Raw genomic sequence first — 24521 nt, forward strand, 5'->3', positions numbered from 1 at the left:
ATTTTGTCTCAACATGTTTATCCAACATATTACAAGTACAAAACAAAGACAGAAATCATGTATGTGTACAATAGGGATACAATACTGGAATTATTTATAAATTGTGGGCATTACAGACACAGATTCCTTTTTTTGGATGTGATTCAAGGTTTAGTCTTGTTAGCGCATTTAAATTACGACAATGTTTATAAAAAATCTGTAAAAATACTTTCATATTATTTCTTTTTTATATGCGCAAATTGAAATCCTAAGGGCCAATATGTTTTTCAAACAGCTAAAAGAGATTCAAACATCACGTGAATTTACTTGCATTGCCTGTACTTATACTAGTAGCCATAATCCACAATCCGGGTGGACCTATCTTTTTTAACATGCATAATTACAAGCATGGCTTCCTAACAAGTAAACTAGCACAGCCTACAGATGTTCTATGCATATTACATCTATTCCTTTCGAACAAACACTTGCAATGGCCTATCAAAATGCGCAACTTTAAATACATTTCGACAACACGTTCTACTTAATTAAATATACTTTTTTTAATCAATGTTTTCTCCTACAACATCAGAGTGCAGCGGCACATTAAATACGCACTAAAATGAGAATAATTTAAAGCGATTTGAAGCATGTTTCATATATTTTATTGGGGGGGGGGGCAGAGCTTTGTGACGTCATATTTGAGGGGGGTCTGACTTTTTGTGACGCCGTGTGACGAGGGGGGGGGGGTGTCAAAAATCGTCCAAAATCGCGTGACGTCATTTATGGACGGCCCCTAACCCCCCAAAAAAACCTGTATTAAGGTTGTAAGAAGTGGGGGGGTGGGTTGTTGTTATTTTTTGTTTAACACACAAGAGCCCCCCTCCAGTGGAAAGGCCCTTCCCGCCGGCAGTGCTGAACGCGAGCAACTTTCGGGGGTTGCGCCTTCACCTGCCAACGCTCACCACGTGCTGTGAAACCTCTCGCGAGTCACGTGGGCACGCTGCCCCGCCCTCTCCCGCTCGCCCGCCCCGCCCACACCCCCTGCGTCTCGAGCTCCGGAAACCCCGTCGCCCCCGCGCCCGCCATTTGCTTTTTTTGGCGGCGCCCGCAGTTTGCTTGCGAGCGGCACAATACAATCAGAGGAAAAAAATTTGTCGCCCGAGCGATTCTCGACGTTCGCTTCTATCCGTCGCCGGATGGATTGAGTCTCACTCGTTATCGTCGCCGCTGCCGTCGTCGTCCACAAGAAGAAGAAGCGTGGACCGCAAGCACCGGAGCCGGCATGAGGGAGGCGCGGGGTGCGGAGGCCTGCGCTAGGCCGCAAGCCTTGGCCTGGGCAACACCGCTTCCGCAGCACGCGGAGAAGTGACCCCTTTCTTATCCTGTTATTATTATTATTCATAACACTTATCAGTAACTACCATTATAACCACTGCTACAGTGTGAGTGCTTCTTTAGAGCGAGACTACAAACAGTAAGCCGAGCCCCCGTGACGGGAATTGGGCCTCTTGAGGCCTCGCGACGTCGGAATCGCGAACCCCCTCAGGGGTGCGTGGGGTGGTGGAGACTTGAGGGGGTCCTGAGGGGTCTTGAGGGGGTTTGAGTGTAGAGGTGTGAAGAAGGGTGTGCAAGGAGTCTTGAGGGGTTGTATGTAAGGGGGGGTTGTGTGGCTGGTTGGGTCGGGTTCAGTGATCTGTAGGGGTGTGGTGCACAGACATAGGGGTGTGCGTAGGGGTCTTTGAGGTGTTAAGGGTTTCTGTGGGCTTGGTGGTACAAGGTGTAGTAGGTATGTGAGGGGTTCAGGTGTCCGAGACTTAGGTTAGGGGTTGTGTGGTTGTAGCAGTCTTGAGGTGGAGGAGGTGTAGGAGGGGGCACATTGGTGTGCGATCGAGGGGTGTGGGGTTCTCACGGGTCTCGTGAGAGTTGTAGGTCTCTCAAGGTTGACGCTGTGCTCAGCATCAGACCGCACATTCACACGCAGCGCCGCTTAACCCGAAGCGGCCCCCACAGCCACGGACTCCCCATCCATCGTCACGGACACCGCTTTGACCACTGGACTCCCCTTATTCGATCGTTCCGCCCACCAGCGTCCCGAAGACCCCTCGTCTACGAAGAGGCTCGTCGTCTGTCCCAAACCCGTACATTAGGTCCGCAGATCGGCCTGACATAGCCGCTACATCGCACGCACCCGCCCGTCCGACCCTTGCCGCTCTCCCGCCCACTCGGAGCCATGTCTTGCGTTCACTACAAATTCTCTTCCAAGCTCGACTATGACACGGTCACGTTTGACGGTCTGCACATCTCCCTGGCCGATCTCAAGAAGTCCATCATGTCCCGGGAGAGGCTCAAGGCTGCCGACTGCGACCTGCAGATCACCAACGCACAGAACAAAGAAGGTAATGCCTCAATTCCTCTGTTAAATGAGGCAGTGACCCCTTTAGAACAGAGGTGGCATTAAGACTGGCAATTGGATGTCTCGGTCGGAGCTTGCGTCGGTTCTAATCTGAAAGCTACGGGATCAAATAGTGGGCGAGGGTCCACTGCCATCACTTGGGTTGAGATAATGAATACTACTGAAAAGTCAACCGGTCAATCAGTAGGTTGACTGATCTGTCATGCCATTTGGAATATGGAATTTGCATCACAATTTAATATTCATTTCAAACCAGGTTAGATGTTTGTTGAGTATTCTCGGACTTTGCAAAATGGTGTTCTGATGCCCCCAAATATCATTGTTCCCTGCAGAATACACGGAAGACACTGCACTAATCCCCAAAAACTCGTCTGTGATCGTAAAACGCATCCCCATCGGAGGGGTGCGGGCTGTCAACAAGGGTTTTGTGTAAGTAGCGTCCCCAGCACCCTGTGCCCCACTCGACGTGATGCCAAGCAAGGCAAACATGAGTCGTGCCGTTTCTACCATGAGAATGACAATACAAAAATAATTTTACCCAATTAACACGTTTGACGAATTCTCACAGATCAGTCCATTGTACACTGTTCGTACATTGTCAGTTAAAATGTATTACTGATCGTATAAATACAACCACGTAAGGCAATTAACCAGACGGCCTTCCAGAACAACATTTGTTTAAAGCAGTGGTTCTCAACCCTTTTAGTATAGTGCCACCCTCCCCCCCCATCAGTACCACTGGTCCCCAGACTCCCGAGACCCTAAAACACTTAAAACCAGAGTACATTAAGGTCACAAGACCATGCTACTGCTCTACGGGGTGCTAATAAGAAATGTGTTTAATTAGCGTGTTTTGTCGCCGTGACATGGCGCTGACGTTCCCCGCACAGTCTACAGTTCTCCAGCACGGTATCTATGCCGCAGCCTGCGCCCCCATAACGATCGTTTCCGTTACCACTGGGGAAGGGGGATGTTCATCACGGGTTGAGAACCGCTAAGTTAAAGTAACGACTTGACAATTTCCAACTTACCTGGCTTTTTTTTAATCAGTCAGGCATTTCGGTTTTCCTGACAAAAAGGCGTTTGATTCAGTGAAAGTTTATGCAATCATCGAAGTTATCAGAAACCAAGACTTCAATATAATATAGAGGTATAGAAATGATCAAAACCGTTTACAAATAATGTACGGTAATCACTCCACTGAGATTGCATGAGGAAAGTAACAAGGAGTTAGCCAGTGAGGTATGCTGTCACCAAGGCTATTCACAAAGGCAATACATTTTTGGAAAACTGGATTAGAGAAATGAACTTGGCAATACAAATATTAAAATGTTGGACTCAATATAAATAGCAAAACAAGAGTAACGTACAGTAATAATAAAGAAATTCATTGTTGGAGGGCCACGATTGGAAAACAACACAATATATAGCTAGAGCAATTATTAAAGTGAACCTTGATACCAATGAAAACAAACATTATTTGTTGACTGAAAGTTTTAAGTCCTTATGTTAACTGCTATGACATGGGTCACACACTTCTACACTGACAAAATAAAGCTGAATAGTATTAAGTAAAAGTATGGGGATTTGTATATTGTGGAATATCTGTAAATTACACATGTCACATTATCAAGCAAAGCAGGTGGGCTTGGGTGCAGGACACATTGCTAGAAGGGAGTATGACGACTGATGGATGAGACTGGTGACAAAATTCCATCTCAATGAGATTGAGTGATGAGATTAGATCATACAGGAGTGTGATGAATTGACATCGCAAGACCGCAGGGGTTGGTAGTAAATGAACATCTTCATCCAACAATGAATAGACCATGGCTGATAATGATGACTTTAATTACGTTGTGGTCCAGAATGTCCATTGACTTAAATATGACTTGTTTGACATAACGAAACAGACACATTCATGATTAATTAATGTCCCCTTTGCGGCGAACACGCATTGATTTTATGCTCTGTGCACGTTGTGTAAATGAATGTAGACCGAATCCTACGCTATCAGTATGTGGGCACAACTATTGAATTGGCCATTTAATGGCTTGGGTTGTCCCTAATAACAATCATTTAATTTTCCAGTGTGCGGATGAAGTGTGTTCAAATAACTTCTAGCTACAACCAATTCTCTTTAACTTGAGGCATTGTTGGATGGAACCCGACCTTACTTGCCAACCCCTATCTATTATGTAAACACAGTACACTCTCGTAATAAATATAATTACATGGTGCCATGGGCATGTAACGATTTGCTTCCTTCGTATTTTCATTGCCCATAAGTCAGGGTTACGATTAAATTCAATAACAATTTGCCGTTGCGGTACATGTAATTTTTAGTGGTTGCAGGGCTTACGAGACCAAATTACAGCATTACAGCAGAAAAGAATAAACCCTATTTGTGTGCTGTATCGTGAATATTTTAGACCCCCTCCAGTCACAAGAGGCTGTCGGGATGTACCACAGTATTAAAAACTAATTGATTCTCAAATTGAACTACAACATTGAAATGCATCTGGGGGGGGGGAATTGTTACCCCACTCGTAGATGCTTCGGCTGTGTACTCCTGCCCATGATAATTTTTTTTTCCTAACGTAGCTACATTAATAATTCGCGCGTGTCCTCGTGCTTTCATTCACCTGTTTCCACAATGTTTACCCCTCCACTTCTGTGTAGTCTTGGGATGTTGTATTTTCGTGCTTAAATTAATACGTACAATGTGATGTTGTAGGTGTAGAACCGTGCATTCCCTGACTTCCAAGACACATGCTGATTCGATTTTTTTGTGTTTTCTAGAGAGCGATCAGATCCCGGCCCAGCAAAAGCAGTATGTAACATAAGTATTTTCTATTTCTCTTTACCTCCTTTGCCTATACTCACATATAGTCACATGCTTGTGAGAACATCACGCACACTGGGAAGGGGGCTTTCAATATTGTTTTTCCTTTAGGAGTTGAAGACCTGAGTGTGACCCACATTTTCAAATAAATGCTATCATGACATAAGGTTCTGTGTCAACAAAAGCATCTTACAGGACTAATTGTTTTTATTCTCTCTTAAGACTGCAGTTTATTTTAAGTTGCAATCTTAATGTGATGTATTTATGAGTAATCGCATGAAGATCTAAACATTCCATTTTGATCTTGATGCTGTGCTACCAATGCAGCTTGTGGAATTCCTGTGAGCTGTGTTGTGCAAATACCTGATTTCCTTTGCAAGTGAACCCCTCTGTGTATGTAATCCTGCAGCAGGATACCGAGTACTCTTAATGTTGAATTCCAAGAGCCTAACAGGAGGTTTTTGTGTTGCTTCAAAACATTGGTAAAAAAACAACATGATATGAGATTGCAGTCTATATGGTTTACTTGGTGTGGAAAAAAAATAAAGATTATTGAGAGTGGGTTAATACTTGAAAAGTATTCATAGAATTACCCAATGACTATGGCGACTCATTATCTGCCTGCCTGAACCTAGAAGCACTTTATCAAACTGACGTTTAATCATAACGAATACAGTCGCATGACGTCAAAAGTATGACTTTTACCGATGTGTTCTCTTGCACGGGGATGGGAGGCTGGTGGGAACGTTTTGTGCTGACACCATTCACCTTCATGTGTACCTTGGGCACGTTCTAGCTTTTCGACGAGACGTGGCCTGAATTTGGTAACCTGTACCGTATGTGTTGGGATGCGTGCTTTTATTTAAATCACAGTATGCACAAAAGTGCCTCGTTTATTTACCTCGCGCATTTTGTTGCCGTGCAAATGTAACGTCCAGTGTTTGCGTTCACGAAGCGCCGAGAATGTTGAGGTGGCTCTCGTGCACGGCGCTCTGCATGAGCCACACCGATCACCCACAGCTGTTGCCGCGCTGAGACGCGTGCGCGCAGTTCCCCCCGTCTCATCCGCCTCGTCCCAGCCCTGCCGATCGCAGTGCAGTTGTGAGAATGCCGCAGCCAAATGTGCCTCCCCCCTCGCCACTGTATGACTGTTGCTTCATTGCCCGTCGCGGTCAATCACGGGGTAAAAAAAAAACCCGACAGTACTGTGTTGTGTCACATGCAAATAAAGTAATAAAGAGTCGTGGAAGGGTGTCTTTCCTGTTGATTGTCCTTTGCTGAGGCCAGGGCTTGTTTCAAAAAGAAGCTAAAGCTATTCCCGCAATGTTCTCTTGTGAATGGGACCACTCAAAATTGCAGTGTAGGAATTTCAATGGTGAGCATTAGGCGAGCATTTAGTTGGGTGTAGGGACTGAGGCTGCCGTCATCATTTGTCATCGCCAGCATTTGTCACGGGCGAACATGTGTCGGTACAGCGGTTGCTGTGGTTGGGGTGACCCCTTCACAATCGTGAGGCTGTGTGCAGTGGATCCCCACTTGTCGCCACCACCTCTGGCACTCGCTGCCTGGTGCTGCGTGGCATCACTCTTCTGTGTGCAGTGACGAAGTATTCCTTGGTTGATTGTCGTGTCGTGCTCACACCACGGCTTTGTCGCAAATGCATATACAAGCCCCATAAATATATTTATTAAGAGCGATCTAATTAGTAGTTGCGGCCATCTCTGCTGCTATATTCGCCTAAAAGGTGTATATTGTTATGTTCCAGTGGCACAGATGCTGCATGCCTTCAAGTTTGATCAGATAACCTCAATCTAGAAACAAGGATAAAAAGGATCTGCACAAGTTGTAGAATAAGTATACTTGTTCGGCTGTTATTAAATGTAGCTGAATTGATGCAGCACAGAGCCATTTGCTAATTTGGATTTTTTGAACAAGGCATTGTTCACGTTACTCTTCAATAGAAACCTGTTTGTGTCCGCAGCCTTATTTGGGTGAGTGAGCGTGTTGTGTGCCTGTGTTGTGTGTTTTGCTTGATGTCTGAGTGGTGATTCCATGTGTATGCCTTTACGTATGCTCACCTAGCAGAAACATAATTGAAGTAATACAGTAATAGCCTTTTATGTAATTTTGAGTGGTACATTATTGGCATATTGTAAATACAAATACGCTGTGGTTACTGCCTAAATTTAGGCAATGCCGCACGCTTGAAACTGGAAGAGTATAGGGTTGTCCACACAAGACCGAGGTGGGTGTTTTGGCTTCTGGGACTGCATGCCTTGCAAAACCACCACCGGAACTGCAAAACCGAAGGTTGCATTAAAAAAAATGTTGATGTGACGACGGACGCACAAGTCGACTTGGTAGCTCTGCGTGCAGTGACGTCCACAGGGTACTGTGTAATGCAACTGGTAACCGACTCTCACTTTATGCAATTCCTTCAACAGATCGATGATCCTACGTCATCATTGTCGATGGCACGTCTCATTAAGGTACATCCCAAACGCGCAATAGCAGCCTTGTTCGTTACATCACCGGAGTTGCACCGCCACTCGCCACACCCGAAGCTTGTCCAAAACAGCCGCTTTGTTACGGAGTAGGGCGGCCACTGCTAACACACTTTAACCAGCGAGAGCTGGTAGGCATGGCCAATGAGCTAGTTCCTGTGGTGAGCTGGGGTGCCCGGTCAGTGCAGTGCGGTGCCACTGGGCAGCATGTGGCGGATTGTGCCATCCACACCACCACGCCTGCACTAGACACGTGTGTGTTCGGTTGCTCGTCAGACTGCCAACATCGCCGAAGCCAATGCGTCAGAAGAGGACAAAATCAAAGCCGTGATGAACCAGTCTGGCCAGGATTACGATCCCGTGAAGTAAGCGATTGCAAATACGTGTTTACATTTCTCACACCTCTCTTTGATTTGTCTCGGGGAATGTGTCGAGTGGCCGGCTGTGTTTGAAACGATTCTTTCTCCACAAACAGCTACGTGAAGAAGTCGCTAGGCCCTCCGCCATCCTCCTATACTTGCTACCGGTGTTTGAAGCCAGGCCACTACATCAAGAATTGCCCGCTGAACGCGGTATGTGATGGCGTGGCAGCGCTAGGTCTGATGAACTGAGTTTGGTTTTGGTCATAAATATGATGCTTTAACCTTGCAAAGCAAATGCACGAATGTGTCTTTTTTACAGATTAGAAGAGTTTTTTTACAGGATTCTATGTTGAAATCAAAGATGATTTATCTTGGTCTGCTGTTCAGTCAGATGAGTGGTGACCTACAAGTGTAGCAGCAAATGTGACTTAGTGGGAGCCGTCTTTTGTACTATTTGACTTTATTGATATGTTGGCAAAAAGGCAGTTGGTAGCTATATTTTATAGAAACTGTTATGCTCCTTTTCATGTCATTGTTTTCGGATATTCCAACAATTAAATTAAAATGGGTGTCCGCCAACACAATTGACATGCTAGGAATTGAATGCGAAGACTTGAAGTGGGAAATGCATCATATAAATGTTATAGATGATTGCTTAAAATAAATGTATACTAAAGCTTTATATCGATTGAATTATAAAAGTCAGAATTGGGTCCAAATTTGTATTGCAATTGGGTTGATTGGAAAGTTTGAAATCTGTATTCTTCTTGAACCACAATGGCAAAACAATCTGTGAATCATATAAAGCCGAGCCGGGATCTAGACAATGCATCGAAACGTGTGTGTACGTGGCGTGTGCAGCAGGAGAAGAGCTATGAATCAGTACCGAGGCTCAAGAAGAGCACCGGCATTCCACTCAGCTTCATGACCGAGGTCAATGACCCCAGTATCAAGGGTGTCATGCTCACCAACACGGGGAAGTACGCCGTGCCCACCATCGACGCGTGAGTGCTGCACAGTCGCGCACATTCACACTCAGGGGTGGCAGGGATGGTTGGCATCTGTGCAGTGTGGAATTGAAGTATGAGAATCAGTTCCGTACTCCACACGCTGGTATGAATTTGCAGACATGGTTACTTGCATTGAAGACCCCATGAATGTGCGATCTGAAGGCTTCCTGGTTATGAATATTAGGTTGTGTTTTAGAAGCTATTAATAGCTAGGTAGGGCAGTGCACAGGCTCAAAAATGCAGGGAATGAATGCTTGCCTTGGCTGAGGTGTACACTAAGGCACCCTTATGCTAACATGTAGGCATTGCTTTCCCTGCCAATGAGAAGTTAGATTGGGATACCAAGCTATTGATTAGTGTACTCAAATTTCCATTTACAATTTGTATACAACATCAAATTGCAGCTGTATCTCAAGATGCTGAAATGCTGTTGGAAATTTAAGTTGTTTATATTTTTCAGAGGAAAGTGTGAATGATACTTGGCATAATGATTCGCCACTGAGCTCTTCGATGAAGTATGACAATTTAGGGTTGTGATTCAATCCAAAGTCAATTATTTGTTGTCTCGTGTGTTTTCTCTGTTAATGTAACATACCGTACGTGAATGTAATTTGACTGGTTTAAAAAAAGTCATAAATATTCGTGCATGCATTGGGCACTGCAGCCAGGCATATGCTGTGGGGAAGAAGGAAAAGCCCCCGTTTGTCACTGAGCAGTCGTCCTCGTCATCGGATGAGGACCCCATCCCGGACGAGCTGCTCTGCCTCCTGTGCAAGGACCTCATGGTGGACGCCGTCGTCATCCCTTGCTGCGGAAACAGTTATTGCGACGATTGTGAGTGGTGGCGCGGTGATCGCGCGCTCCCTTCCAGGCTCCACAGTTACCCCATGGGACAAAATATTTATCGGAACTATTGCAGAGCAGTGCGTTACCCCCCACCGTTTCTAAGAGCTCATGGAAGAACATCATCACAAAACTACTTCTGACATGCATTCAAGTGACCTCTTTACCACACTTCCGTGATGTACATTCCCACGGAGCCTACTTCAGAGATAAGTGCGTCGTATGGCGGTCAAACTGAAATGTTTAATTCTCAGATCGGGAATTCACTTAATTGAAAGAATATAGATTTCATAAAAATAGATATTAATCACGGTCAGGCCTGTCATAGCACTGTAGTGAAGGCTATTGTGGAGAGCACAGCATATGTCCTTCCATCATTGTCAAATGGGGGCAAAACATGGACTCTAGGGAGGGCAGCTGGTTGCCATTGTTGGCTCATGTTACCAACTCCATGCAGTTCTTGCAGCACGCTCGGGCAACTGGGTGCAAATTCAAACCAGGATCTCGCATATTTTCCCACGTAAATGCAGGTAACGCCATTCAGCCCACTGACCATTTTTCCGTTGCAGGTGTTCGCACAGTGCTGCTCGACTCGGAGGATCACACGTGCCCTACGTGCCACCAGAGTGACGTCTCGCCCGATGCGCTCATCGCCAACAAAGTATTGCGCCAGGTGAGTGTTGCGTAGGTGCGTTACAGTACGTGGAGGGCCCTGCTTTGTCTCTGTCGGGAACATAGGTGCTACTGCTGTTCATCTCACCCATAACAGCTCGATCTGTCTCATGACCTGCCAGTAAGCCTTCGATAATTTTCGTGGCCTCAGTGCAGCTAGCCTGGCACAATCGCTGCGGTAACGTCACTGGCACTTAGTGGTGAATGGCGACTTGTTATTTTTGTATATGTCGGAGTGCGCCGTGGCAAAGAGAATAATACACTGCTAGGAACCCATCGATCTGGGTTGGGATCCCAGCCATGACTAATGTCGGTGGCAATAATATCTGAACTGGCCCTTGCACCTCAGCTTGTTTGACTCGACCTTAATTGAGTACCTGGTGCAGTGTGTAAACACGAGCAACTGGAGAGCCAAAGGAGACCAGATGTGTTGGCCACATCGCTCCCTCGTGCGCTTTGCCAATCTTCCTAGATGCTCACAAATGGCATTTGCCCTATCAGCCTGTAGGCTTTATGGGGGATCTTTTTGTGTGTATGGGTATGTTTACATGTGTACATACTAATCTGTACGTATGTATGTGAATGTTTACCCTCAGGCTGTCAACAACTTTGGGAATGAAACCGGATACATCCGAAAGATGAGGCGGCCTGGCCTTCAGGGCAAGGGTGCCCAGGCGGCCGTAGCCTCTGCAGCCCCACCAGCCAACCAGACGTCCCAGCCGGGGAGGCTGCCAGCTGGCACAGGAGGATTGCCTTCTTCGGCAGCTCCAGCAACCGTGTCCGTGGCGTCCACCACTGCTGCCGCCAGCAGCAGCAGCGCATCCTCTGGAGCAGTTGCTGCCAGTGCTATGGACAGCGATAAAACGTGAGTCCTTTGTGTCTTTGAATCTCTAGGCTGTTAGCCCTTGTTCATTGCCTTTTATCATAACCAGGTTAAGGAACCCATGCATAGAGGTGTATGCTTGGATGTATTACTTCACCTGGTATACAGGAGGTTGTGGGCGTGATCCCGACCCTGATGCCTGTATATTTCGAGTTTGCATGTTCTCCTCGTGGTCACGTGGATTTTTTTCTCCGGTTCCTCCGGTTTTTCCCTCCACATTCAGAAACATGCGTTTAGACTATTTGGCTGCTCTAAGTTTCCACATGATAAGCCACTTTGTTGAGCTATCATTTATGGCCAGGTTGCTTCTGAAAAAGACTATATAGCTCAATGGGCCTTACCTGTTAAAATAAAAATAGTATTTTTTTATAGTTTTAAATAGGAACACATTGGTCAGAGAACATGCGTAAGTTGTATGCATTGTATTTACTGTCAAGTAAAGTGGGCTTGAGTGTGACACGTCACAAGACCAGCACGTGGAAGGTTATTAATTGAAATGTTGGTTGGGAGTAGACACGGGTCATCATTTTTTTATGGTCGGTAAATCGAGTACTGCTCTACGAGAAGTTCCAGGGTGGTTGTGCTTTGATGGAGAATAAACCTTACCATTGAAATGTGGCTTTGACGTTTCGCGCTTAATTGTTGTGACCCAGCGATGTGGACAGAGGCCGCCTTGGCTCTGCAGCTTCTGCGGGACCTGCTGCCGCCAACAGCATCTCCCACGGTGCATCAGATCGCAAGGTAATAATCTCAGTCATGTTACATGGTGCACAGTGACAAATATTGTTTTATAGTCATGGGCATTTAAGTAGTTCACACCTTTCCATGGAGACCAAAGTGGGTAAATAATGTGGCTCCAGTGAACGTGCAGGTTTGCTAGGGCTCGCATGTTTCTATGGGTTTTCTCTTCAATGGTATGTGGTCTATGTAATTCACATCATCGTACATCCTTCAAAATATGAATGGTGCAGAGTGTTACGTGCACCGTGCTACAATCTTAGTCTTCTTTTCAGTTCCAGACTGTGTGCCAGAACTTCAGTGCAAAAACTTAGGTAAACCTGTCTTAGCCCTTCCCGATATCAGCCCAGCCAGAAATAACTGTAGTGTCTAAACATGAACACTGGGGAGGAAAAAAGGCGGCTCTGTGTAGGCGTTGGTGATTACACCATCCTCTTGTATGCCGCGCTGGCATTATAGGTACTAACATGTCTCTGTGGTCTATAAGGCGAAATGAGGGATTACTGTGTGTGTTCTTTGTACAGTTGCCTATGGTTGTGCACCATGGACCCTCTGGACAGGGACTGGCTCACCACCAAACCATGGCGTACACTGCAGGTAAATAGGCTCCGTGTAGTCGTACGGAGCAATGAGACAGTCTCCGTACCGCTGTGTGTTAATGAATGTTTTTGGCAAGCGATTTTAAAACTGAGGGTTTTGTGCTGCAGAGGAGCACAAACACTAATGATAAGAAAACTTGGCTCCTCGTTCCTGTTTAACCTTGCCTTAAAATAGAGAACACCAGAGTAAATTTGTTATGAACACTGCCTTAAAATAAAAAGGGGTTATTCCACTGTCTTATGCAAATGGTCACCGATGTCACTTATTATTAAGGTTCTCACCTGGTATAAATTGAGGAACTGACTGAGTGTAATGTAATCTGTGTTTAGTGCATCACGGCAGACCGGGCATGACCATGTTGGGCTCCGTCCAAGCCCCTTCCAGGCTTGGGTAAGTTTGACTGCATCCCGTACACTGATAAACTAATTGATATATATAGAGCGCTTTCACTCAAGGTGCTTGGCATATTTTACAAAATGATGACAGAATGGAATGATGATGTAGTTGACAGGGGTGTACAATGTTCAAGAATGAGTGACAACAATAGAGGGTACTTATGGATCACGAAAGAGCAGAGGAGGAATTTGGAAGGAGTGGAGGACTGAGAGAAGGGGAAGATCATTTTCCAATAAAAGAAGAGGTAAGTTTAAGGAGGAGAACTACTTAATGTACAAGGGAAGTTTATTCTAGTGGAGGGGTGTAAGGAGACAGAAGGACTGAAAACAGAATTGGGCACAGGGAGACTGAGGGACAGAGAGAGACAGAAGATTGTGAACGAAGAGGAAGAGAGGTGGGGACATGGAAGGAGATGAGAGGCGAGACCATGAAGAGATTTAAAGATGAGCGTCAGGTATTTGAAAAGACAGCATTCTAGCAAATGTGGAAGCCAGTTGAGTTGAAAGAGGAGAGTTGAAGTGTGGGAATTAAAGGGGAGCTTGAGGGCAGAGGCAGGGAGACCAAGAAGTCGAGCATTGCAATAGTCCAGATGGCTAAAGATCAGAGAATAAACCAGGAGTTCATCAGCAAAAATTTAAATGAGAGGGCGGGTTTTCCTGTTTAACAGATGAAAGCGGCAGATGCAAGCGAGTAGTGGAGATGTTGGTGGAAAAAGTGAGTCGAAGGTAACATCAAAGTTGAGGGCAGAGGAAAGAGGAGTGAAAGAGAGAGGAGGGAAGGAGATGGTTGGGAATGGAGGAGGAGAGCGAGAGGCCGGAAAGAAAAAGATTTTTGGAAGGATTGAGAGAGAGAAAGTAAAGCCCCATTATTATCGAATGGCCGCCAGGCAGGAGGAGATACGAGAGGAAAGGTCAGGGGTAAATTAAGGAAAGGAAAATAAGATGTGGGTATCGTCAGCAAATTAATTATGAGGAAAGCAGAAATATAGTGATTGAAGGAGAGAGGAAGTATGAGAAAAAAACATCTGAGACTTGAGCCAGGAGAGGGCGGGGGGGCAGAGATGCCGGGTTGGAGAGTGGGGGGAAAAAGTGGGGTAATCAATAGTGTCAAAGGTGAAGGAAAGGTCAGGAAGAATGAGAATGCAAGAAAGGCCGGCCTGGAAGGAATTTTCAAGATGGTTCGGTTCATTGAGAAGGGCTATTTCAGTGGAACGAAGAGTGCGAAAACTGAACTGAAATTAAAGATCTGAATAAATGTGGAGTGAGAGCCGGTTATGTAAAAGAGGTTATAGAATTTTAGAGAAGTAAGGCAGATGAGATGTAGGGTGATTATTGCCAGGATTATTAGTCAAGGAAAGGTTTTTTCCAGAGTGGAAAAATAATAGATTTGAAAGTAGAGGGGAATGCACCTTTGGAAAGGTAGGAGTTAAAAGGAATACAAGGTAGGGAAGGATAAAGGGGAGGAGTTTGCAAGGAACAAGGTGGCAGGAATGGGGTCAAGGGTGGAAGAGGTGTGGTGAGTTTTGGAAATGACCATGGATAGCTCCAGATGAAGATGTTGGGGTGAAGGCGGAAAGAGGAGGTACCCAGGTGGCGACAAGTTCACAAAGGCTGACAAAGGGAACAAACATGTCAGGGGCTGGGCAGAGCGACGGAGGCTGAGGAGAACGGCCCGCAGAAGGGAAACGGCCAACATTTTGGTGGATTGTTTGTTCTTGTGAGACCTGACGTGCCTTGCAGTGCGCAGCAGCTGAGCATGCCTTGTGTTTCCCGCATGCCCGGACTGTTGCAGGCCTCCGCTGAGGATCGTCCCATCCAACGTTGAGAGGCCCATGTTGCCTCGGATGCCGCAGGCCTCCCTCCCGATGGGTCTCACGCCGCAGACGATGTACCAGCATCTCTTGCCACCCGCACACTACCAACAGCCGCCCCCCATGGCCCTCCCGTCAAATTTGCCGCCACCGCTCGGCTACCCGCACTATCTGCCGCCGGGACAGCACATGGTGCCGCCGGGCTACGTGCTACCTCCGCAGCCTAACGCGCCTTCATACCAGTCGCACGTTCAGGGAATGATGCCTGTGATGCCGCAGTGGGGTACCCCCATGGCGCCGCCACCCCCTGGGCCCCTTGTCGCGCCAGGCACCGTGGTGACGGCCCCCAGCGCCCCAACCCCGCCGATGCTTAGCAAGGAGGAATTCTACCGCGAGCAGCGGCGTCTGCTGGAGGAGTGCGTGTTCACACATGCTACCATCATCACTCATTTTTTTTCTAAAGACATATCTCGCTATACATCCTTTAAACTGGTAGTAGTGAGTTTAAATATCGATTGCGGGTCAACTCGGCCCAGCACAGTCTCCCTGCTGCGGTTTTAAAAACGAGCGCTGCCTGTGAGGCAGCCACTGTTGGCGTCGCAGCCTAAAAAATATGTTTTACCCAGTTGGAAGAATCGGCCAATTTCCGCTCTGTTTTCTTGAACAGCAGTTCTCAACCTGTGGTCCACGAAACCCCCTGGTGGTCTGCGAGGCTACTGTGAAAAAGATAAATTATAACATTCTAGAAGATTGCATTACCATTGCACAAGCATAATTTATTTACTGACGATACCCAAATGTTATTTTCCTTTCCTTCGTTTACCCCTGACCTTTCATCTCGTATCTCCTGCCTGGCTGCCATCCGATCCTAATGGGGCTTTACTTTCTCTCTCTCTCAATTCTTCCAAAACATCATTTTCTTTCCGGCGTCTCGGTCTCCTCCAACTTTTATTAAATTTACTACATTTTGTTGCCTCGTGAATGGAATTGTGTAAAAAAATAGATTTTGGATTATTCCCACTATATGCAAATTATATGTTAATGTTACATTTAGGCTTACAAAATCGAGAAAGCAATAAAAAAAGAAATAGAAACCAGATGGTTACAATCAGTATAGAAACTCAATTATTTGAATATAATTGTAACCGCCGAATCGTTATGAGTCAACATCAATAAGGAGGTGAATAATTACGTGGCTGCTTATGATGGCCTGATGAATTTCCCATGCGTACACTCCACTTTCCAGAGAGAAGAAGTCAAAACTGGATGAGATGACCGACGATTTTGCCAAGCAGCTGCTTGAGTACAAGAAGATACAGCGCGACCGGCGTAGGTCACTGTCCAGGTACGGGGCTGATGCCACACTTAATTTCTGCCACGTGCCACTCTTTGGCGGTTTTGCGGTTGCAGGGTGTGTGTTTGGGATTTTACACACAATCGGTCCTTGAGTCCAGACCAGATGTTTCACTTGTCGGTGCCACCTGAGGTGGCAGCATAACCTTATTGCTTCCAACGTCATTGTGGACAACAATAGTGATTCACGATAACATTTTCAAATAAGTGGGTAATCAAATAATCCACTCTTTGCTTTATAAATTAATGAGTGCTGCTAATATTTGGTATCAATTTTTTCTCAGGCCCATGGACTAAATGTAACATCGGTTAATGTCGATTCTTAATCCTCATGATACATGGCTTGAACTCTGCAGATTTAGACATAGGTATATCACAATAGATATTGCATCACGATGAATTCACATCACTGGAGGATTGAGAAAATGCGATGCAGAAAAATGAGGAAATCTCGTTTGTTGGATTTGTCCTCGGAATTATTTGATTAGCGATAAAAACGTTAACTGTCCAGCCGCACGAGAAGTTGACGTCACAGCCCGTGATGCATTGTGTCACAGGATGATGTTACGCGTCATGACATGGGGAGGCACGGTGCACGTGACATCGCTCTTTGGCTAAAATGTCTTATCCATTTCGCGGCCTATTTTTTTTCCGCTAAGTTTAACAAAAAAACTTTTATGATTTGGCTGGTGTTCTTTAAGGTATGTCCCGAATAGCAATACAAATTTTGTACTTTTTTCTTATGGCAGGATTGAAAAGAAACAGTTGTGAAAGATGTTATAGTTAAAAGTTATTTTTCTCTCAACCAATCCAAGTAGGCAGCCGTAGACTGGATTTCAGCAACACCACCAGGATCTGCATGGAAGGTGCAATCGTCAGTGAAGTTTGATGATTTGGACTTCACCACAGCACAGCGATTATTTGGCCTTCCATTTGTGGAAGGTGTAAGCGCATCTCCCAAGTTGATCTTTAACCAAAAGTTTAATGTATCTTTACGAGTGCTGTGGTGACCCAATATTACAGATACTGATAGCTCGTTCATGTTGGAAAGCATAAAAAAAAGATTTGATTCGCAACTTGCGTCTTTAAATCATGACAGTCGTTATAATTCCAAAATTTATGGTCCGGAGATTTTGTGTATGTGAGAAACGGTTTTGGACTAATGCTATCTGAACGTATTGTGTGGCCTTCGCTGAGTACCTGATGTGGTGTGTGTAGACAGCGCGGCAGAGAAAGAGGTGGTGCTGTACTGTGCTGACATTTAGAGTAGTTGCTCTATTACAGCCTTTGTCATTGTTATTTGAGTATTGGAGTGGAGCAGTGGCACATTGGTTAGCGCATTGAACCCTATGAGTTTGATTCCCAGCCACAGCTAAAATCAGCGGTAATTGATATCTGAATCTGTCCTGGGCACTCCCTTCACTAACCCGCACTCGATAATTTGTTGAAATATGGCCAAACAAACTCGACGAGCAACTCTGTGTCGGAAGGCAGTTATCCTGCAGTGGATTGAAAAGCAGTGCTGTGCATGTGCATGAGAATTAATGGGGAATGTGTCTGTGTGTGTGTGTGCTGCAGGTCGAGGTCGCGGTCCCGCTCGCGCTCCTACTCGCGCTCCTCGTACTCGCGAAGTTCATACTCGCGGTCCCGGTCCCGGTCCCGGGCTCGCTCCCGTTCTCGCTCTCGCTCGCGCTCCCATAGCCGCTCGCGCTCTCGCTCGCGTTCCCGCTCGCACCGCTCGTACTCTCGCTCACGCTCCTACTCGCGCTCCCGCTCGCGCTCCCCGGCCTACGGGCGCCGGCGGGGCGGGCGTGCGTACCGCTCTCGCTCGCGGTCCTTCGCCCCGTACCGCTCTCGTTCCCGCTCGCCCCCGCCGCCCCGGCACGGAGCCTACCGCTCCCGCTCGCGTTCGCGCTCCATGGGGCCTTCCGGCTTCCGACCACCGCCCATGCTGAGGGGCGGGCCTCCTCGGGGGGGCCCCGTGCGGGGTGAAGTGAGGGGTGATGTGAGGGGAGGGGGCCTCCGAAGAGGAGGGGGTCCGCGCGGGGGTCCCCCTCGGGGTGGTTACCGGCGGCCGCCGCCACCGCCGGGGCAGTACGACCGCGCGTACTACGAGCGCTACCATGACTACTACGAGCAGCGTGCGCACGAAGCGCGCAACGAACCCTACAACCGTGAGATGCGCGAGTGGGAGCGAGAGTACCGCGAGTGGTACGAGCAGGTCAAGGACTACTACGGCGAGTCATTCCCGGGCCGCCGCTCACGATCTCGGTCTCGCTCCCCCCGTACGCCGCCCACCGCCGGTCCTGGCCCCGGCCTGGGTCCGGGGCTGGGTCCGGGCCCCGGTCTGGGGGGCCCGGTGCCCCCGGGGGGACCCACTCAGCAGGGCGGGGGTCCTCCAGGGAGCGGCCCCTTGCCACCGGGCGGGAGCGGAGTGGTACCTGGCAGTGGTGGCGGTGGCGCTGTGCATCGCGACCGCTTCCTGGAGCTGCCGGAGCACTACTCGGGGCTTGTGCCGCACAATCAGCTGATCCGGCGTGAGCGATCACCACCATTTCCGCACGGCCGGCGAGGGGACCATGGCCCCGAGGCTGCTGGGCGCATGGGCGCTCTGGGAGGCGGAGGGAGGAGTGGGCCATCCAGCATGATGCGCGGCGGAGTGGGGAGCGGACCGATGCTCCCCGGGCGTGGAGGGGGCGGAATGGGTGGAATGGGCATCCTTGGTCCCATGAGGGGTGGAGTAGGCCTGCCTAGTCACCTTGGTGGGGGGGGCATGGGAGGGAGGGGAGGAGGGGGTGGGGGCAGACTCTTTCACGCAGAGCCCCTCATGTTTCGGGATGGACGTCTGTGCAAGGGCCCGCTGCTCCCCCTGCCCTCCCTCCTGAAGCCGCCGATGGCACCCCCGGGACAGGGAGAGGTGCCCAAGCTAGTCAAACCGCTCATGGAGCCACCCAAAGTCATCAAGCCACTGATGGAAGTGACAGTGCAGGTGGCGCGTGAAAAGTCTGGCATGACTATGATCGGTGGAGGTGGGGGCGGTGGAGGTGGTGGTAGTGGGGGTGGTGGGGGGGGGTGGTGGTGGGGGTGGCGGTGGGGGTGGCATCGGATCCAGTGGGGGAAGTGGAGGTGGTGGTGGTGGCATCGGTGGTGGTGGAAATGGCAGTGGAGGAGTTGGTGGCAGTAGCAGCAGTAGCAGCAGCAGCAAAAACAAGAAACATCACAAGCGCCGGAGTGGCCGAGACGGAGAGGGCAGTGGCACCGACGCAGGAGGCGGCGGCGGCGGCGGCAGCGGTGGCAGCAGCAAGCACGGGCGGTTGTCGCGAGGAGACGGCCGCCGCTCAGGAGATGGGCACGGAGACAGCAGGGGTGGTGGTGGTGGATTGCTCCTGGCACCAACCAGCCGAGATGCTACGCCCGTGCGTGATGAACCGATGGACGAACGTAGCTACAAATCATCCTTTGACCGAGATAGAGAACGTGACCGGGAACGTGACCGAGACCGCGAACGGGACCGCGACAGGGACCGCCGGGACAAGCAACCCAAGTCAAAGTCGGACAAGTCCAAGCGCAAAGTGAGCAGTGAGTCATCGAGGAAAGATCGATCGGGAGCTTCGGGCCAAGACAAGTACTCAGACAGATCATCTGCCAAACCATTCGACAAGGAGGTGGAGAAAGACAAGAACAGCTCTGGCTCGCGGCGGGAGGACACCCATTATAAGAGCGAGAACTCACGGTCGCAGCTGGCGCCAGCTGTGAAGGGGGAGCGCTCCGACACAGGCAAGAAGATGGGAGGGCGTTATGAACGCGAGGGGCAAACAGTGAAGCATAGCTCGGACGATGTGCGCAAGGAGCACCACGCACCCAAGAGCGACAAAACCAAGAGCAGCAAGGACAGTGATAAGAAATCCGGCACCATCACGGAGGATGTGAAGGCAGTGAGGAGCTCGAAGCCCGACGCCAAGGCAGGAGACGGAAAGTCTGAAAAGCGCAAACGCTCGCCGGAGGAGAGGAGCGCGTCGTCCAAGGAGGCAGCGGTGGGGGCGGCATGTGGCCCAGGGTTCCAGGGAGGCCCGGAGAAGGCCCGTGGCCCGACTGGGGAGGCAGGTGAAAGGCTGAAGGGCTCTGTTGTTGCTGACGCACCGCAGCCGAAGAAGATCAAGATCAACCGTGACACTGGGCGCAAGCTCTCCAGCTCAGCTGAAGGGGCACCACCGACGGACGGCGCCTCCGAGGGGAAGGAGAAGAACCGCAGCGCCAGGGCAGTGGTGGCGGCGATCGATAAGTCCAGGTAAGCACCATCATGTTCTTTAAAACTTCGAGCTTTTCCCCAACCCAGCACGCCCCAGGGTGGCGCTCATATATGTTGGTCGTTTCATTCTTGTGTAATGTGAATAGTCCATATTCCTGTGGCAAGAGGTTATTTTTGTACGTACGACGACCGCTATTGACTTCCCAAAAAGTAAGTCGTCTCTCTCACCGACCCTGGAGGGATATGATTGGCTTGAGTCAAGCTGACCAGGGTTTTTGAGCTTATCTCTTTGTCGTTGGAGCACTTTAACCCAGCTTGGGTTGAACACCGAGGCCATAAACATGATCTAAGTGAGGCGGGTGTCTCTTTGTGAAGGGCCATTGCTCAATGGTAGGTGGAGAGAAACTAAACAAGCAAAAGTTGTGGATGGTTAAAAAGTATATTGAGATCAATACAGCATTAATGCTTGTAATTGTCAATAGGGCATAATAATTAGGTTGCATGAAATTATTTTAAGAAAAAGAAATACCCCATCTGTCGCAAATTATGAAGCAATACAATGCTGTTTTTGACGTGTTTCACCCGGCGTATTCAGGTTTCTTTATGGTAAGTGTTTTGGTTTGACATGTTTTTTGTTGACTTGTGCTAAGGAGTTACTCTGATATAACTTTGAGTGATACATGTTGGTTATTAAAGGGTTTGTAACTACTAATCATTAACTTCATATAACAATTTAAAAACTGTTCATTCAGAAACATTTTTTTAATGTAATTGTTATCAGGCCTCATGTTGTATCCACTGTCTGTCTCTATGTTCTATGAAGATGGGCCATTGTCCGAAATGTCGCCTATTATATATTTTCCCTTGTTAGGCAATGTTATTGATGAAAGTTAGTAGTTTTGGCATGTAACGATTCACTTTGTGCATTATTATTAGATGAACTGTCACACATCTGCCTCGGTATGATACTCAATTCCTCTTTTGTCGCAAACTACAGCAGCTACATAATTTGCATGAACCTTTATGGTTGCCATCAACCAGTTTGATACAATATTGTGAGTTGGAAGTAATCGATTCTCACGTCCAGTTTGATGCGTTATATTATGACCATAATAACATGTATTTAAAAGCATCTAACTACATAAGCATCTTAAGATGCCATACAAGGAAACCATGTGAACAGAAATTGTTACCACAAATATGTTGAAAGTGGATGATGAATGGATAAAGCATTACATTAAGCTGTTCTTCAACGGGCGAGTACATATGCTTGTGTAAATGACTGGTACTTGTGTGTGCCTGCCCATGCCCACCCGTGTGTGAAACTGCAACAGTGGAGACAGCAGCCCGTGCAGGCATGAGGACATTGCTGCTGCGGCGAGGCGTGTGGTGGTGAAGACGATCGAGGAGTTCAACAACGACACAACGGCGCCAGCGGCCGATGAGATCGTCATGATTCACATCCCGCGTTCTAAGTGGGAGCGTGACGACTGGGAGCCTGACGAGGAGCCGCAGCGCAGGGCCCTCGGTGCCGTGGGCACTGCTGTCCCTGGGCTCAACCAGGGCCGACCAACAGGGGGGGCGCTGCCCCCGTCGCGAGCGAGCGGGCCTTCCACTGGTGGCCTAAAACCCACCGAAGAGTCCTTGGTGGTAACAGTAGACAGGATTCCTGGGAGTGGTGTGAGGGTTCTTCCGGCCGAGGCCATCAAACAGGAGGTGGACGTAGGTGATTGCAAAGGCACTGGGGGTGGCGAGCGAGTTAGCCAGCCTGGTGGTGTGGATGCAGTACCTGCCCTGCAGGGTGGTAGGGGTTCCAGCGAAGCACTACCCGAGGACCCACAGCAGGACGCGGCCAAGGATGTTGCCGAGAAGCTATCCTCTGGTCACAGAGATGACCATGGGGACTCCAGATCCGGCTCCAAGGAGCTGGAGAGAGAGACTGATAGGATGAAGGTGTCCAGCCATGATGGTAGGGACCGGCAGCCGGAGGGGGTGGTGATAAGCGGCAAGGGCACCGATTTCGGTGATGCGATAGTGACCGATGAGGGGCAGGAAGCTGAGCGGAGGCACGATGTTGGCCAAGTCGACCGGGCCTTACCTCCCCATACGGAAGAGCACGGGGACAACCCTGCCAGGAGCAAGGAACCAGCAGAGCAGGGGAAGAGGATGACGGCACCCGCTGCGGAGAGAGTGGAAGGTGCTGAGGGGAGCAGCAAACTGGGGTCGGCCGTGCCAGAAACGACTGAGGGATTGGAGAAGCTGGCGAGGAGGGACAGCGCATCTGCCAATGGGGGGCACAAGGGCAGCCCAGACGGCAAGAGGAGGGCACAGCCAGAGGAGGGGGGCAGGCCCGAGCGCAGTGGGAAGGGCCGGCCGCGAGAGGGGTCGACACAGGAGCTGAGCCGTCTCGACGAGGCCACGTTTGAGCCCGATTACAATGAGACGGAGAGCGACAGTAGCTCGGAGAGCGAGGATGGGAGGGGAGGCGGCAGGGATGGGAGCGGTGGGGAGCGCGGGGTCACGGGGGTGCGGCGCAAGCGTAGTGCCAGTCCGGGTGGCGGAGGCAGCCCCAGCTCGGGTAGCCTAACTCAAAAGCGTCGCAAGAAGGAGCGCAAGAAGCACAAGAAGCGCAAGCGAGGCCGCAAACACAAACGGCAGCACGTGGGAACCGACTCGGGCAGTGACCGGAGCCACAAGCACAAACACAAGCGGAAGAAATCAAAGAAAAACAAAGATCGAGAAAAGGAGGACGTAGAAAAGGACAAAAAGGACAAAGACAACAAAGAGAAGGAAAAAGACAACAAAGACAAGGACATCAAGGACAAGGAACGGGACAAGAAGGAAAAGGACACCAGGGAGGAAGTGGAGAAAGCCAAGCGGGAGAAGAGGGAGCGCGAAGAGGCGCAGCCCGTGTGAGCGTCGAACCGTCGTCTCTTGCACTGTAAATATTTTTTTTGCGTTTGGGAGGCGCGGGAATGCACAGTACCGTGCAGTCAATGTCGGATATCTACGCTTGAGTCCAAGTGGCCACGGTTGTGTAGATTGAGAAAATTGGCACCCCTCTTTGCGTTGTTGTAAGGCTGTTTTCTTTAGGTTTTTAAAATAAATTTCACTTCCCCCATGTGCGTTCAAAATAATAATCTTAATTTGCGAAGTATTGCGGCAGTCTCATCTGAGGGCATTTAATCCGTTTCGGTTGCCGGAGAAAAAAAGCCCCTTGCGTGTAATGCGCGTTACTAGTGGGTCAGAATTATTGACCACCACCTCTACCCTGGGCTCTTTGTGTGCTCATTTACTGTAGGTGGTGGAGTCTGTGCTGTAATTGCTGCGATTTCCCAATAAAGTGAGAGATTTTTATTTTGCACCTCACCTGTAGCCCTGCTTTGTTTTGCGTTGTTGCCAATGTCCGCTGGTCTGGTTGATTTAGTCTTATTGTCACATCACCCATTTGGTACCAGTACAGATGCCACGAGAGAACTATTAAGCATCTGTTTAGTGACCACTCACTTCCTTGGAGATCTGTTGGCTAACAACCTGCATTAACTTTTATTTGAGATCCGTTAGCTGAAGCAACCTCAATTCACGTTCTTCCATATCAGCTAAAGCGATCTCCATTAACTCGAATAGATGTGTTTTGCAAAGCAACATCCATTGCCTCGAGAGATCTGTTCACGAATGCGACTTCTGTTCACACTCAGAGGTATGTAAGCGAAAGTGACCTTCATTGACTGACACAAATAAGTGACATTCTTGACTTAAAGCTTTTGTGACTGCAGGAATTAATAATCTTTGGGTCTTTCGGTGAAGTCACGTAGATAGAAAAATAATACAAAATCACAACGTTTCAATCGCAACACGAGCAAT

General features: G+C 48.6%; 1 protein-coding gene across 1 annotated transcript; it reads left to right on the forward strand.

Moving 5' to 3' along the window:
• Positions 1 to 1050: 1050 nt before the first annotated feature.
• RBBP6 (RB binding protein 6, ubiquitin ligase) lies at positions 1051 to 24021 on the forward strand. The gene is made up of 18 exons (XM_078856277.1): positions 1051 to 2375; positions 2725 to 2821; positions 5195 to 5225; positions 7682 to 7726; positions 8018 to 8106; positions 8217 to 8313; positions 8965 to 9107; positions 9778 to 9947; positions 10526 to 10629; positions 11225 to 11493; positions 12165 to 12252; positions 12774 to 12846; positions 13179 to 13239; positions 15037 to 15471; positions 16302 to 16400; positions 17987 to 19452; positions 19493 to 20696; positions 21992 to 24021. Exons 1-18 carry the CDS (start codon positions 2210 to 2212, stop codon positions 23571 to 23573), a joined length of 6219 nt encoding a protein of 2072 aa, XP_078712403.1. The 5' UTR covers positions 1051 to 2209; the 3' UTR covers positions 23574 to 24021.
• The last annotated feature ends 500 nt before the right edge of the window (positions 24022 to 24521 follow it).

The sequence above is a fragment of the Lampetra fluviatilis genome, chromosome 5 (assembly GCF_964198595.1).
Source record: "Lampetra fluviatilis chromosome 5, kcLamFluv1.1, whole genome shotgun sequence".
Taxonomy (NCBI): Eukaryota; Metazoa; Chordata; class Hyperoartia; order Petromyzontiformes; family Petromyzontidae; genus Lampetra; species Lampetra fluviatilis.

What these genes read in the sequence shown, in the direction of transcription:
- RBBP6 (XM_078856277.1), top strand. Translation starts at nt 2,210, where the DNA reads ATGTCTTGCGTTCACTACAAATTCTCTTCCAAGCTCGACTATGACACG. An exon ending in CAACGCACAGAACAAAGAAG is followed by an intron (nt 2,376 to 2,724) that starts GTAATGCCTCAA and finishes TGTTCCCTGCAG; the next exon opens with AATACACGGAAGACACTGCA. An exon ending in GCCGTGCCCACCATCGACGC is followed by an intron (nt 9,108 to 9,777) that starts GTGAGTGCTGCA and finishes TGGGCACTGCAG; the next exon opens with CCAGGCATATGCTGTGGGGA.